Source organism: Aythya marila (genome assembly GCF_965140915.1).
Source record: "Aythya marila genome assembly, chromosome: 5".
In the NCBI taxonomy this organism is placed as follows: Eukaryota; Metazoa; Chordata; class Aves; order Anseriformes; family Anatidae; genus Aythya; species Aythya marila.
Window position 1 is genome coordinate 15,096,065 of NC_139046.1, and position 13,107 is coordinate 15,109,171.

The window sequence follows — 13,107 nt, forward strand, 5'->3', positions numbered from 1 at the left end:
CTTCTGTGCACCCTTCTGTGTGTCTTGATTTTGGTGGCCATTGGAAGCCCACCTAGCCAGCCCATTTGGAAGGCCTCCTATACTCCCTGAGACTTGGCACTGCCCACTCCAGCGCTCCTGAGCATTTCAGACCAGCTTGAGAAAGAGGTGGCCCCATTTCCTGCTGTTCTGCCTCCCCCTTTGCACCAACCTATGCATTTAAACAAAAAGCCGTGTACCTGGGAACAGATCTGGCTTAACATTAATGTCCACCAGCCCTCCAAAGTGAATTTCAAGAGATCAGTTGTTGAAGTTATTCACCTGCCTCTGAGTGCTGCACAGATGTGGATGTGCGAGTGCATCAAGAGCCAATTCTGGGGTTGAGGTGCTGAAGGAAGAGAAGCCCAAGAAAGATGTAACACATCTTGTAGCTTATGGTACTTTGAGATCTGTACGAAGTAAATGCTGCATTTTTTTTTACAGATATTCTAGACCCTAATATAATCTACAATTTCATATGTAGAGAGCTGTTTCAAATCTGTGTGGGTTCTTCTAGGATATTTTAAAAGAAAAGACAACAGCAATAATTAGTTTGGCATTTTACATATTTTGTGAAACTCTTAAGGGGTAATGACTTTTTTAACCGATCTTACATAAAATCATGTTTTAGAGGAATAAGAGGACTGAGAAGGCCTGAATGGCTGTCAGTGACAGACGTAATTCATGCTGAAAGCTCTATTCCAATACATCAAAATACGGAAAGCAATTATATATATGATTAGAATATATGATTAGAGGCTGCTGACCCTTCACTTAAAATGATCAAAAAGAACAATATTAAAATTTGATTTACAGAAGCTACTACTTAGCCTATAATTAGCCTGACCAATAAAAACAAACCAGACTTTTACAGAATGCGATTTCCCAGTAGATAGTTTAGCTATTTGTGCAGGGCTAAGGAAACACAAAATGGTCTTAAAATATATTTGATATGCTCTATGAGTAGGTTGAAATACATCATATAACTAGTTTTAATGTTTTTTGTTCATAAATTGCCGGATTTCCTTAATTCAAGTGAAATTGGAGAACCACTTGAGAATAATTGTCTCTAAAATGAAATATTACTTTGTCAGTCTACTTCATTTATTTTAAATATAAACTTTTCTCTTTTATATAAGAAGCTAAATTAAAGTTGGTCAGAAATATGATTCCCCTTACACTTTTTCTGTAGTTCACTATGGAAATGGATTCAGGAAATGGCATATGTGATTAAAAACTCTTCAGCTGGCACAGGAGCTATTTGTACAGCTCCTAGCATACAGCACTTCTGGCAAGGAACAAGTGCTTCTCGTCTTACTGCAATATAAATAAAATGATTCATCAATGTAGAGACTTGGAATTTTGATTTGAAATGCACTGGTTGGGAGATTGGGAAGATGAGATTTGAGGAAGTTTTTCCATTCATGAGAATGAAGACAAAATTATGTTGACTAATGTGATCCTGTTTCCTTGTGCATGCAAGTAAGTACATTGGAATCCACAGCAGCCCAATTTGCGTGACGGTGTCAGGACAGGAATCCTATAAATTGATGCAGAAGTGTCAAGCTGCCTGCTCAGAGTCTAACACCACTGGAGAGCTGTGCACAACATGTAAAAGTTAATCTCTCAAAAGCTACATTGAAGATGGCAAAGCCAACAGAGACTTTTTCCTGCGTAATGTAGAATGCATCTACAAGCACATAGCTCATGTCTGGGCGAAGAAATGGAACAAAATACCATAGCTCAACCTTATGTCTCCTGATTTGGAATATAATTGTTTTATTCACAGGCCCCTCATGAATTTTGACCTTTTTGTGCATAAGATTTTGAGATTTCCTATAAACATTTCCTCTTCTGGAAACTTAAGTACTATGTTTTGTTTCTGATATTTCTAGTGGAACGGGAAAATGTACAGAAGAGGACCTTTACCAGATGGATAAATCTGCATTTGGGAAAGGTAAGACTTGATATTGAAGTACAAGAACACAACAGTAGACAGACTATGTTATTTCCTTTAAAAATAGTTAGAATTTGGAATCAAGGATAACTTCTGTGTGTATGAGAAGGTTTGTAGGAGAGTGAGTGGAAGCTGGAAGTACATTTCTAGGTAAATGAATATTGCTTTTCAGGTGCAATTAACGCTTTGCTGGCTTTAAGTAATCTCGGGTACCTTTCTGTCTTTAATGCTGCTAACTGCTACTGCAAGGCTAGAATTTTCCCACAGAATGCTACATACCCACATAAAATCAAATTGTGGTTGAGGTTGCTCTGTAGGGATGATAACTGTGTGCTTCCCTGGACTGGAAGTTCAAGTATCTGAGATACCACAGCCAAAGTCAGATGGTTCTTCAGAACCTGGCTTCATCACAGATTTCCAAATGGGAAACATTAATTATTTGTCATTCATTTTCAGAGGGCCTGTATAATGGGATCTTTATATATCCACTTATGTTAGGGAACTAATTTTTGGACATCCCATCATATTTTTAAAATACAGTTGTTTCTTAAACACACCATAATATGGCTATTAAAGCTATCTTATTGTTCCTGTTGATAATAGATAAGTAGTAACTCTCATGAGCAGTTTGCCATCCAGAGGAGGATTTTCCTGTTGTTGAGGATGAGAAAACAAAAACAAAAACAAACAAACAAACAAACAAACAAAAACTTTGTATTACTGAGACAGCAGCAATGCTTAGTGCAGCTTCCTGACCTGGACCAACTGTCCTAACTTGGACTGGAGCTTGGGTTCACAGTGCTGGTAGTGTCTGTGGTTAAATTACATGAAGTGCAGACCAGGACTAAGTCTGGGCTACAAGTCATCTCCAGACTCGCTCGTGTAGCTCTTGGAAAGGGGCTGCATTTCTGACAAGGTAAAACAAATGGATTTAAGAAGAAAGGCATCACATATATAGTTGCTTAAGTCCACTACTCTGCAGTGAATGTTCCTGAAGGAATAAATTGACCCTCTTAAATCTCATTGGAAAATCAGAATAAGGCCAGCTGGTAATGTTTTAACTATCAATTGCTCCCAAAGGTTTCTCAGATTGAAGATGGTGTTATGCGACTCTTTCGTGAATCAGGCTCTAGAGCTTTAAACTAACACAATTTGAAGGTTGTCAAGAAGGTTTGTTGAATATTTGACTGTGGAAAAGGTCTTTAATTTACAAAAGGAATTGGATCATGAAAAAGGTTGTAGGGTGCTGTTAATTCTGCTGTGCCAAACATATGAAGTCTTAGAAACTTTTTGGGCAGGTGAACTGCTTTCTCTGGAGTGCATACAATTTATTTTCCCTCTCTGATTCAGTAAAGAAAAATGCTTTTCTGAAGAAAGGGAGAAAGTCTACTGCTACATTAATTTCATTTTTTATTTGTTTCCTGGAAGTGGCGTAACAAACACATCCCTGTAAATAATGAGAGCATTGCTAAAGCTCTCTAATTACAGGTGATTTCCCAAAGACACCCACTGAGGGAGGTGGCTTCTGCTTTTATCCTCAGAGAAGCATTTCTTGTGGAGGGGCTTCTTATAAAGGCAGCAGTGAAGTCTCCCTCCTGTACTTTTTCGGGAAACTTGTGGTGTGATGTGTCCCATTTTGGAGCAGACCATCCCATGTGGATCACCTTTTGAGAGGAGATATCTCTGATGGTCATGGGATGGTTGGGGGCAGTCCACATTTCTGTGACTTCTGGTGGTTCTTATCTTGTTAGGAGAGAATGAAAAAGCTTTGGATTTGTGGCTTTCAGGTAGCTTATTTAATCTTGAAATGAACAGTGCTTTTCTTCCTTTCAATACAGAGCATTGTTTAGTAGTCTCGGATAGATTAAAGACTAGGAACAAAAATGTACAGTTCTGGCTTGCCAGAAGCTGTACTTAACCAAACAGCAGTGCATTGCTGAACCAAAGATAAAAAGGCCTGGCTCCTTAGGGACACATGCGTGAGTGACACCTGAATGGAGCCTAATTGCTGCAGCTAAGACTACCCCTAAGGGCTGTGCTGCCTTGGCGTGTGCCTCACAGGGCTCACAGCATCAGACACCTCTGTGAAGTGGGGAGGTGGCTCCCCTTGGAGGAGTTTGGTGAGAAGAAAGAGACAAAATATAATACGTTGATAGTTAAAGTACTGAGAAAATACTGGGAAACTGAATGGCACCACCAGAAACATTACAGAGGAGACAGGACATTGTGGTTGGCTAGATCTGAGGCTTGTTTAATGCAGTATGAAGTGGGATTCACTTCTGCTGGAGCTGTCTTAGTTGGAGGGATCAGCATCAGCCCTTGGGTGCTTGTTTCCCAGGCAGAAGCTTTAGGATGAGATTCTGGTATGGGAGATCTGGAATAAATCCTTTCAAATCTCAGCTACATGATCACTATATCTCAGTTTTAGCTTAGACATCCCCAGGGCAGAATTGCCACTGATGTGAAGAAAAGTTGGTCCTTTCTTCCTGCAGGCTGAGATTTATTTCTAGTATCTCTGTCTTGTAAAACTCTCCTTCCTGTTCTCTGCAATAATGGTGACTCACCAAGCAAAAATCTGTTTTAAAATCTGCCTGCTTTCTTTACTCCACAGTGCAAGCCGCCTCTGAAAGTGAAAGATTTGTTTATGGATATACAAGATGGCAAAATCTTGATGGCGCTGCTGGAAGTCCTGTCAGGACAAAAGCTGGTAGGTGTACAAGGGGAGGGAACCTGCCTCGCTGTGGAGCTCTGCATGTTCCAAGTATCAATGTACTCAATGTAGTCAAGCAGTAAGGGAGAATTTGGTCCCATGTCTTGGGTACAGTGAGAGGCATTTCAGCAGCTTTGCTGTGATTTTCTCATGTGTTCTGGCTGGCGTCCTGAGCTGTAACTTAGATCTTGAGGAAATATCTAACCATAAGGTATGAAAGGTTTGTGATTAGTGTAGATGTTCCTCCCCACATGTTTTTAATACTTGAATATATTAATACTCACCTACTTCATTTGGAGCTCACACAAGTCACGTTATCAAGGAAATATACATTTATGGGGACAATAGTATTATTTTTTTAATCCATAAATTCAGTTTTTATTTTGTCTTAAGACATTATGATACTTAATAGGCCTGCCGATGCTGGATGCTTTGATGTGGTGTAGTTGTGAGTTGAGCTCTGGTATCTTGGCTCCGATTCCTTCAGTCTTACTGGTAGGATCTAAATCAGATTGGCAAAGTTTCACTTACCAGCATCTCTTTCTCTCTTTTTTCTGTAAGACCTGTATAAAGTTCCACATACCAGAAATGGAAATCACCAGTGCTTCATCGGTTGGCTTTAGTATTTTCTTTCTACTTCAGCCTTGTCAGCAAGTACTCTTTTCTGTGTGGGTACCACACTTGCTTTTAGATATGAGGAGAGATTTGCTCTTCAGCCATCTCACTGCTGCAGCTGAGCTTGTGATTGAATGGTGATGCTCCATAGTGACCGAGCCATATGCATCCTACAACATGAGTGCTCACTGTGGGCACAGATTCAGAACAACCTATTTTCTAATAATCATGCAGTTTGGGCTGTAGCAGAAGCAGCAGTGTTTCTGTCAGTATTCACACAGCTAGCAGAGCCAGGCTGGAAAGGAATTGAAGGGGGAAACACATAACAGCAAGCCCCAGGCTGTGCACTGGGACGTCAGGGAGGAGGGCATTGAAGGAGATGAGTTCAGCTGGCAGTTAGGCATTCCTGCACACAGGTGGTACAAACGGTGTGCTGAAGCGGAATTGCTGGGAGATGGGCATGCAACAAATCTGTTTCATCTCTGCCAAAGCGAAGGTTGCTGCTTCCCACCTGCCTGTGCCTGGTAGCCTGATAGCAAAACTGCTCATGCTTCCCAATTAAGATCATTTAATTCAAGACAAAAAAATAAATAAATAAATAAAATAAAATATGAATTTTCAGGTAAATTTGTTCCTGTGACTGAATGTTGTTGGGGATTGATTATATAAATAATCAACCTGGAAGGTCCAGGAGAGAGGTAATATCTGGAGAGCAGGAAAACTGGTTGCTAACTCTGTGTTGCTACAGCTTGGGCTGATCCAGTAGTTGAAACTCTTTACTGATCAGAAGAAATGCTAATACTTTTATATAGATTGATTTCCTTATCTTTATTTTGTAGGGTTTTCTTAAGCTTTGTGTGAAAGGGCAAGTAATTCCAGCGTTTGCATTTTTAAACTGATCTGTCTCTTATTTTTTCTAGATGCACGAGTATAAGTCTTCAACCCATCGCATTTTTCGTTTGAACAACATAGCCAAAGCACTTAAGTTCTTGGAGGACAGTAATGTGAGTATTTTCAAAGGCTGGTCTTAATCTCTTCTCTTGATTTATGTTGCAAATTGTAATAGTTGTGATTATAACTAGTCTGATGCAGGGCATATATATGAGGAATATACTGCTTAGGCATCGTGACTTACCTTAACAGCAAGGCTGAAAAGCCACATAAAAATCCACAAAGGGAACACCTACAGAGTCTAAAACAAGGATTATTTGTTCATTTTATAATGTAAAATTTCAATAGGATTAAAGGATCAGGAACCCAATATTAAAAGAAAATAAAAAGAAATGCAAGTAATCTTTATGAACTGGGTATTAGTGGCATTACTTCAGTTACTTTGAAGGTAGATGGCTTTCTTTCATCAGAAATACTTTTGGTATTACAGATCATGTATTTATCTGGTAAACTGCTGCAGCAGCTGATCATGAGTCAAAGGCAAGAGAAAATTAAATCTGGGAACATGACATAAATGCATAATTCCAGGAATCAAAACCTTATAAGGATATAATGTTCCTCATAGTCAGTGTGGCACCACTGCAACATCACTTCCTAAAAACTGACACAGCTGTAAGTGACCCAGCAAGATCAGCCCTGTAGCTTGAAATAATTCAATCCTTTTTGATTTCTCCCATTTAAGCTTTCTTACAAAGCAATATTGATGTGGTCTGTGTGTTGAGAGCTCTCTGCTCTTGAAAAGTGATGAAAAGTTATGGTGTCAAGAGAAGTTCCCCAGCCCCATGACAACTTATTTACATGGTATGCCCAGATCTTTCAGAATGAGAAAGCAAGCAGTGGACTATGCCCTACAAAGGATTACAGCATTCTTGCTGTACTGGAAGATCTTTTTATCTGAAATAAACTTTTACAGCTTCTCCATGATAGTGTTTAGGATAAAACATAACTCATGATCCTATTAACTCCAGGGCATGAATACTCTAGCGGATTAAGCTTTATAGGTAAAGAAAGATCTTGTGTGTGTGTGTGTGTGTGTGTGTGTGTGTGCAGGAGCAAAGCCACGCCTAGCAGGGGATTCCGTATCTACTGTGACTACTGTCACTTTGCTGGTTTCTTTTAATGAGCTTAGGCTTTGCTTCAGAGATCCTGCAGAAGTGCTAGTTACAGTCGCGAGAACCCCAGTGCAGGAATGAGCACGATGTGAGGCATTAGTGGATCTCTTATGACCCAATAGATTTGGGAGGTTTAACTTTCTTCATTGTGTTCCCCAGAAGAGGATGTGAAAAGCCAAGAATTTGTGCACTGTCTTCCGAGTGATGCAGTCAGGGGCTGATGTGGCCCTAAATGTATAGGTCTACCTGGCCTGACCTAGAACTGCTAATAAATACCTTACAAGTTCTTAGCTTTCTTAACAGTTTCTCAGACCATGCTTTCCCCGCAAAGCCAGTTGGCAGATGAGATTTTTTCTCTCTGTTGATGTCAACATTGTGGAGTTGCTGCTGAAGCATGTCTGGTTGCCATGACCTTGCCAGGTGACAGTCAGGAAATTCACTGAGGAAGGCCAGGCAGGAGGAGCCTTAGACACAGGCAGCCTCTTAATTACTTGTGCCAAAACAACTACTTTTCCATGGATTTCTTGTTTTCTTGAGAATAAGCAGCTGGTATCTTATTGCAGGTAGCTCTGCTGGGACAGGTGACAAACATAAGCAGCAGTAAGAGGGCAAAGCTGACACTGAGAACATGATAAATGCCACTTACAACCCATTTTGGACAAACTGCTATTAAAACACACTAGGCCGTAAAGGTTTTCCCATGCCAAATATTTTGGAGCTAGTAAGAAAATCTGAGCCTTGAAGTGTGACAGCTTAGAGGTGTCTTCTCACTAGGACTGAAAACTGTTGTGCAAACCACTAGATAAAGAGTTATTCTGCTCTCTGTTTTTCAGTTTAACCAAGCCAGTTAGTGAAGGGTAGTGATGAAAGTGCTGGCAACATGCCTTGGCTGCCAAGAGCTTCGAGGTTAGATATTAAACCACAATGGGTGGAACCCATCAGCAAACGCTTCTGTGGAACTGGGGCAGCAGGGTAAAGCTCTGCTAAGTGATTCATCATGTACAGAATTTATAAATAAATGATAAATGGGCTGTATGCTGGGCTTTAACTCACTCTGAGTGTCATGTGCAGTGCTGACAACTTCCTTGCTTCCTCCCTTCTCGGTGACCTTTGCCAAAAACAAGTCTGTGTTGTCTAAGAGAATAACGTTCTGGTGTTATCATGTGGAAGAGACTTCAATGTGGGAAACCTTAGAGTTTGCTTGGATTAGGCAAACTTATCCTTTGCTAACTGATTTCCTCAGAGCTCTGTGACAAGCAGTGTAAGGTGAGATAAGCAAAGAGATTGGCGAAACAGAAGGGGGCAGATCCTACTACAATTTTAAGTTATTTATTTTTTTATTATGGGAAGTGGCTTCAATCCTGCCCTCTTTCCTGGGGTTTATGTGCATTCCAGCCAATCTGTTGAAACCTAGCCAGAGGAAGACAGGAGGTACATACATGTACCTGCCCTCTGCTTTTTAAGAATAGGATCCACTAGAGGGGACACCATTCTTGTTCCATGGTTGTGTGGAGGAAATGCATTTGTGGTCTTAAGATGTACAACTGGGCTCACCCCTGTGCTGCAGACTATGCTACAGGCTTGAGAGGCTTGAGATAAGACTTCAGGGAGCATGGTGGATGTGATCAGGGCAAATTATTGTTAATACAAAATTTCAGTCTTGCATTTTGACTGGCTGGTCAGTGACAGAGGTGTTCTGGACATATCCAGCAGTCTCATTTCAAGCCAGTGTGTTTTTTTGCATTTACATTTCGTTTTTTTTTTTTTTTTTTTTTTTTTTGTTTTTTTTTTTTTTTTTTTAATTTGTCTGTGAGTTTATGATCTCTTCTACAGGTAAAACTTGTTAGCATTGATGCAGCAGAAATAGCAGATGGAAATTCCTCTCTGGTACTTGGACTAATATGGAACATAATCTTGTTTTTTCAGGTAATAAAACTTGAATACATTAATCATAAGTGAACAATCAATTTTTTAAATTGATTTTTAATCCTAAAAAACATAATTAAGCATGCTAAACCTGAGCTTTTTTCCTCATGATATAGGTAAATTTAATACCTGCAGCTGTTTTCATTTTATTTCATTAGACCTATTTTGGTGTGAATAGGAGGCAGTTTAAGCCCTGGTTTGACTTGGACCAGAATTAGAGCTTCAGATTACTCCTTTCCCTTCTCTGCTGTGCCTTCTCAGGATTCTGCTCCAGGTTCCCTGGATCTGCACCAATGTCTCAGATTTGGTTTCAGGTCACAGTTTATTTTCAATAACCTTATCTGGAACTCGTCCAGCGTGGTGGCAAATTCCATGCAGAATCACTGATCCCTGGAGACCTACTTACCACGGCCAAACTTCACAACTGATGTAGAGGGCCAAATGAAAGATGCTGAAGGGCCTGAAGTTTTGGAACTGATAGAACTGATCTAAACATGAAATTTGATCTAGTCACAGGTTTAGTCAGATTAAAACTGCTTACTAACCTACATCTATTTTGATAACCTTCTGAACAGTACCAAATGTTAATGAAAAGAGAGAGATGGAGGGAGGGTCTCTGCAACTTTTGTAAGACTGTGAGGCGCAAATGTTCTTTCATTCTCTTGGGCTCATTTCTAAAGTGGCTGTGGGTTTAAAAAATAAGCCCTGTCTTGAAGTGGTACTGAGGTTTCTCTCTGTGGCTGAGCACTTCAAGCTGAGCAATGCTGTACAACAGCAGTTTGGCCAGGCGGACTTGGCAAGAGAAGCACAGGGAACCTGAAAGCAGCATGGTGAAAAACCTGGACTCAACTATCAGTGCAGACCAAGGATGGGAGTCTGTTGCCGGTCACCATTTCTTGACTAAAATTGTTTCACTCGAGTGAGTCCTGCAGATAGAAAGAATGATTTCAGTTAAACTAACTGAAAGGACACGTTTCTGTGCTTTTTGTTTGCTATGAATATTTTCAGTTCAGTCTTAACTGATCCCATGCCCTTTCTGTTTCCTGGGGTTGCCAGCTGGGCTGCTGCTGCTGTCACGTTGCGAGTTGTAATGGACAGGCCTATAATTACCTCTTAAAATTCAGTTATGGCCCCGTTATCTTAGAAGCATGTGAATTTGCCTGAAAACAAACATTCGTTTTCCCATTCGCCTGACATTAAATCGGAGCACCGTGCATTTCACTTTTTGTTACAGATTAAGGAGCTGACAGGTAACCTCAACAGGAACTCCTCCTCATCCAGCCTCTCGTCCGGGCCCAGCGGGCCAGAGTCAGACACATCTCACCCTAGCACTCCCAACGTGGAGAGGAACATGTCTGTCACGGTGAAAGACCAGCGGAAAGCCATCAGAGCCCTTTTAATCTGGGTCCAGAGGAAAACCAGAAAGTAAGTGAGCGAAGTGCCCTAGAAAACTGCATCCACCTGTCTTGTTGTAGCCAGATCTCATCCCTTGCCTAATGTGTGTATTATCACGGCCCAGGGATCTTCTGCTTTTGAAGTCTGCAGGCATGAGGGATCTGCAGCTGAGTGTATCACTGCATACCTGTGTCTAAAGCAACCATCTGACCTTGAAGCATTCTGTTGCTGGCTTCGTGACTTGAGTGTTAAATGTTAACTTGCACTAATCTGCTTGGCACCATTTAAAACAGGATGATTCCCTCTTCCCTCTCCTCCCCCAACTTCTGTGTAGTCTGCTAGGTACCTTTTATTAAATGAAGAAATAAAACAACAACCACATGTTGAAAGACTTTAACAACAGCCTTTTAAATTAAGCAGCAACCCTGAGGGATTTTCTCTGCAGAGTTGCCTTGAAGGATAGAGTTTGTATTAGAAGCTTCATTTCTTCAAAATTAAGGAGGAGAAGGGGTCAAATCTTAGATTGTTTCTTGTGAATGTATTATATTTTGGGTCCATTTTCATTGATCAGCACATCTCTCTCATCTTTAACAACAAAAAGAAAAAAGTTCTTTCACCAAAGTGTTTTGTTTAGTAATGTCATGCAGTACTGCTGAGTTAAAATACTTTAGTGTAAGATGTCTAATGCACGCATAAATGCTTGGCATGTATTTTACATGTATTATTATCTTGAAGGGGTGACTGCCAAAGATTTTTATAGAGGGCATGGGACAAGCTTATGCAGATTCAATAGCTGTATATTTGCCATTTTTGTCTGTTGATAGATTTATATGTCCAGATCTGCCTGTGAACACAGACGTTCTGTGTATAGTGCTGAAGATACAAATTTACTTCCTATATACTCGGTCCTGTGGGCCACATCCCTTGCTTATCTCCAGTGAAGCTAATGGTGCTTGTTGTGCAGATAAACTTGTCCTATTGATAACCACAGTTAATTGCTGCCAATGTAGACCATGGAGGAAGTGCAGTTTTACTCCAAAAATAGTGCTGGTAATTAACAGGGAGGTGGCACAAGAAGAGTTAGAATGAGAGAAATAAAGGCCATAGTCTTCATTCTAGTCAAGGTGTACAAATCAAAGCATTTAATAGGAGAAAATTGTTCTTGCAACTGGGTTATTAAAACATAATTGCATCATTATAACCACCTTAACCAATGACCTGTGCAGAATTTTATTCTGAGCCTGTAGTGACTTCATTACAAGTTCAGTGATTGTATTTTCCTGCAAAACTTTGGACATCTAATGTACTTGTGATCTGTACATATACTGGCACTCTTTGCACCTGGCAAAGCATGATTTTCTGCTACAGAAGGCCAAGGACGCAGGAAAGCAAATGATTTATGCTTATGTTTTTTAAGTACTTAAGTGTTGGCAGTCATCCCAAGCTATGGCATTAAAATGCTGGAACACAACAGAAACAGGAATCACACAGGCATTTGTTTTTGTGAATGTTAAATGTGGTTGCTGAGTACTTGAGGGTTTTGTTTTCACCAGCTGCTTCCTACAAGCAGGTTGATGTCAGTTGTTGGCCACAGTGATCCAGCCTATGAATCCTTGTGTTTTATGAAAGTATTTTGTGTGTTTTGAAATCCAAAAGACCTCGAACATGACTAGTGTGACTCAACAACCTTACTTTTACCTTTCAAAATGATGATGCCTTTATGTTGGATTTTGTAACATGGCTGCCATGTAAACTGTATGTACTTCTGTTTAGGTATGGTGTTGCAGTTCAGGACTTTGCCAGCAGTTGGAGGAGTGGCCTGGCTTTCCTGGCTGTCATAAAAGCCATAGACTCCACTTTGGTAGATATGAAGCAAGCACTGGAGAAATCAGCTCGAGAAAACTTGGAGGATGCTTTCAGCATTGCACAAAATAAGCTGGGTGTTCCTAGGCTCCTAGAGCCGGAAGGTAAAATGTTTACATCAATGTTGTTGGGTAACATTCAAGCAATAATGAATTAATGAATATTGCATTATCACACCTATTAAAACCTCCCAGTGATTAGATTGTTGATGTGATCATTGTGTGGGGCTGAATGATAAGAAAAATGAAGTGGTCCCTTGCTAGTAGTCCTATGCTTCCACTCATACTTGTAAGCTCATGGGGGCAGAGATCTTACCGTAGTTTTAGCTACGTACACTGATCCTGGTTAATGATTAGATGCTGCGTGACATTGGTATTACTAATGGGCATTAATCGCTAGCCTGCTGAGCTGAGAGGTGTCTCAGTGCAGTAGCAGCATTTCATAATGCCTACAGTTTACAAAGACTAAATGTCACTCCAGGACAAAGCGTGTGAGCTGCCACACTAGGAAAATGGGTAGATACCTATTCAGATGTATTTGCATTTCCCAGTTACTTTTCT

General features: G+C 40.4%; 1 protein-coding gene across 1 annotated transcript in view; it reads left to right on the top strand.

Moving 5' to 3' along the window:
* CLMN (calmin) overlaps nucleotides 1-13,107 on the top strand; it is a 74,693-nt gene that overhangs the window by 49,610 nt on the left and 11,976 nt on the right. Inside the window, exons 2-7 of the mRNA XM_082761790.1 lie at nucleotides 1,914-1,975; nucleotides 4,587-4,682; nucleotides 6,221-6,304; nucleotides 9,197-9,289; nucleotides 10,524-10,714; nucleotides 12,458-12,651. Coding sequence (XP_082617916.1) covers nucleotides 1,914-1,975; nucleotides 4,587-4,682; nucleotides 6,221-6,304; nucleotides 9,197-9,289; nucleotides 10,524-10,714; nucleotides 12,458-12,651 — 720 coding nt within the window. The remainder of the gene's footprint in view (nucleotides 1-1,913; nucleotides 1,976-4,586; nucleotides 4,683-6,220; nucleotides 6,305-9,196; nucleotides 9,290-10,523; nucleotides 10,715-12,457; nucleotides 12,652-13,107) is intronic.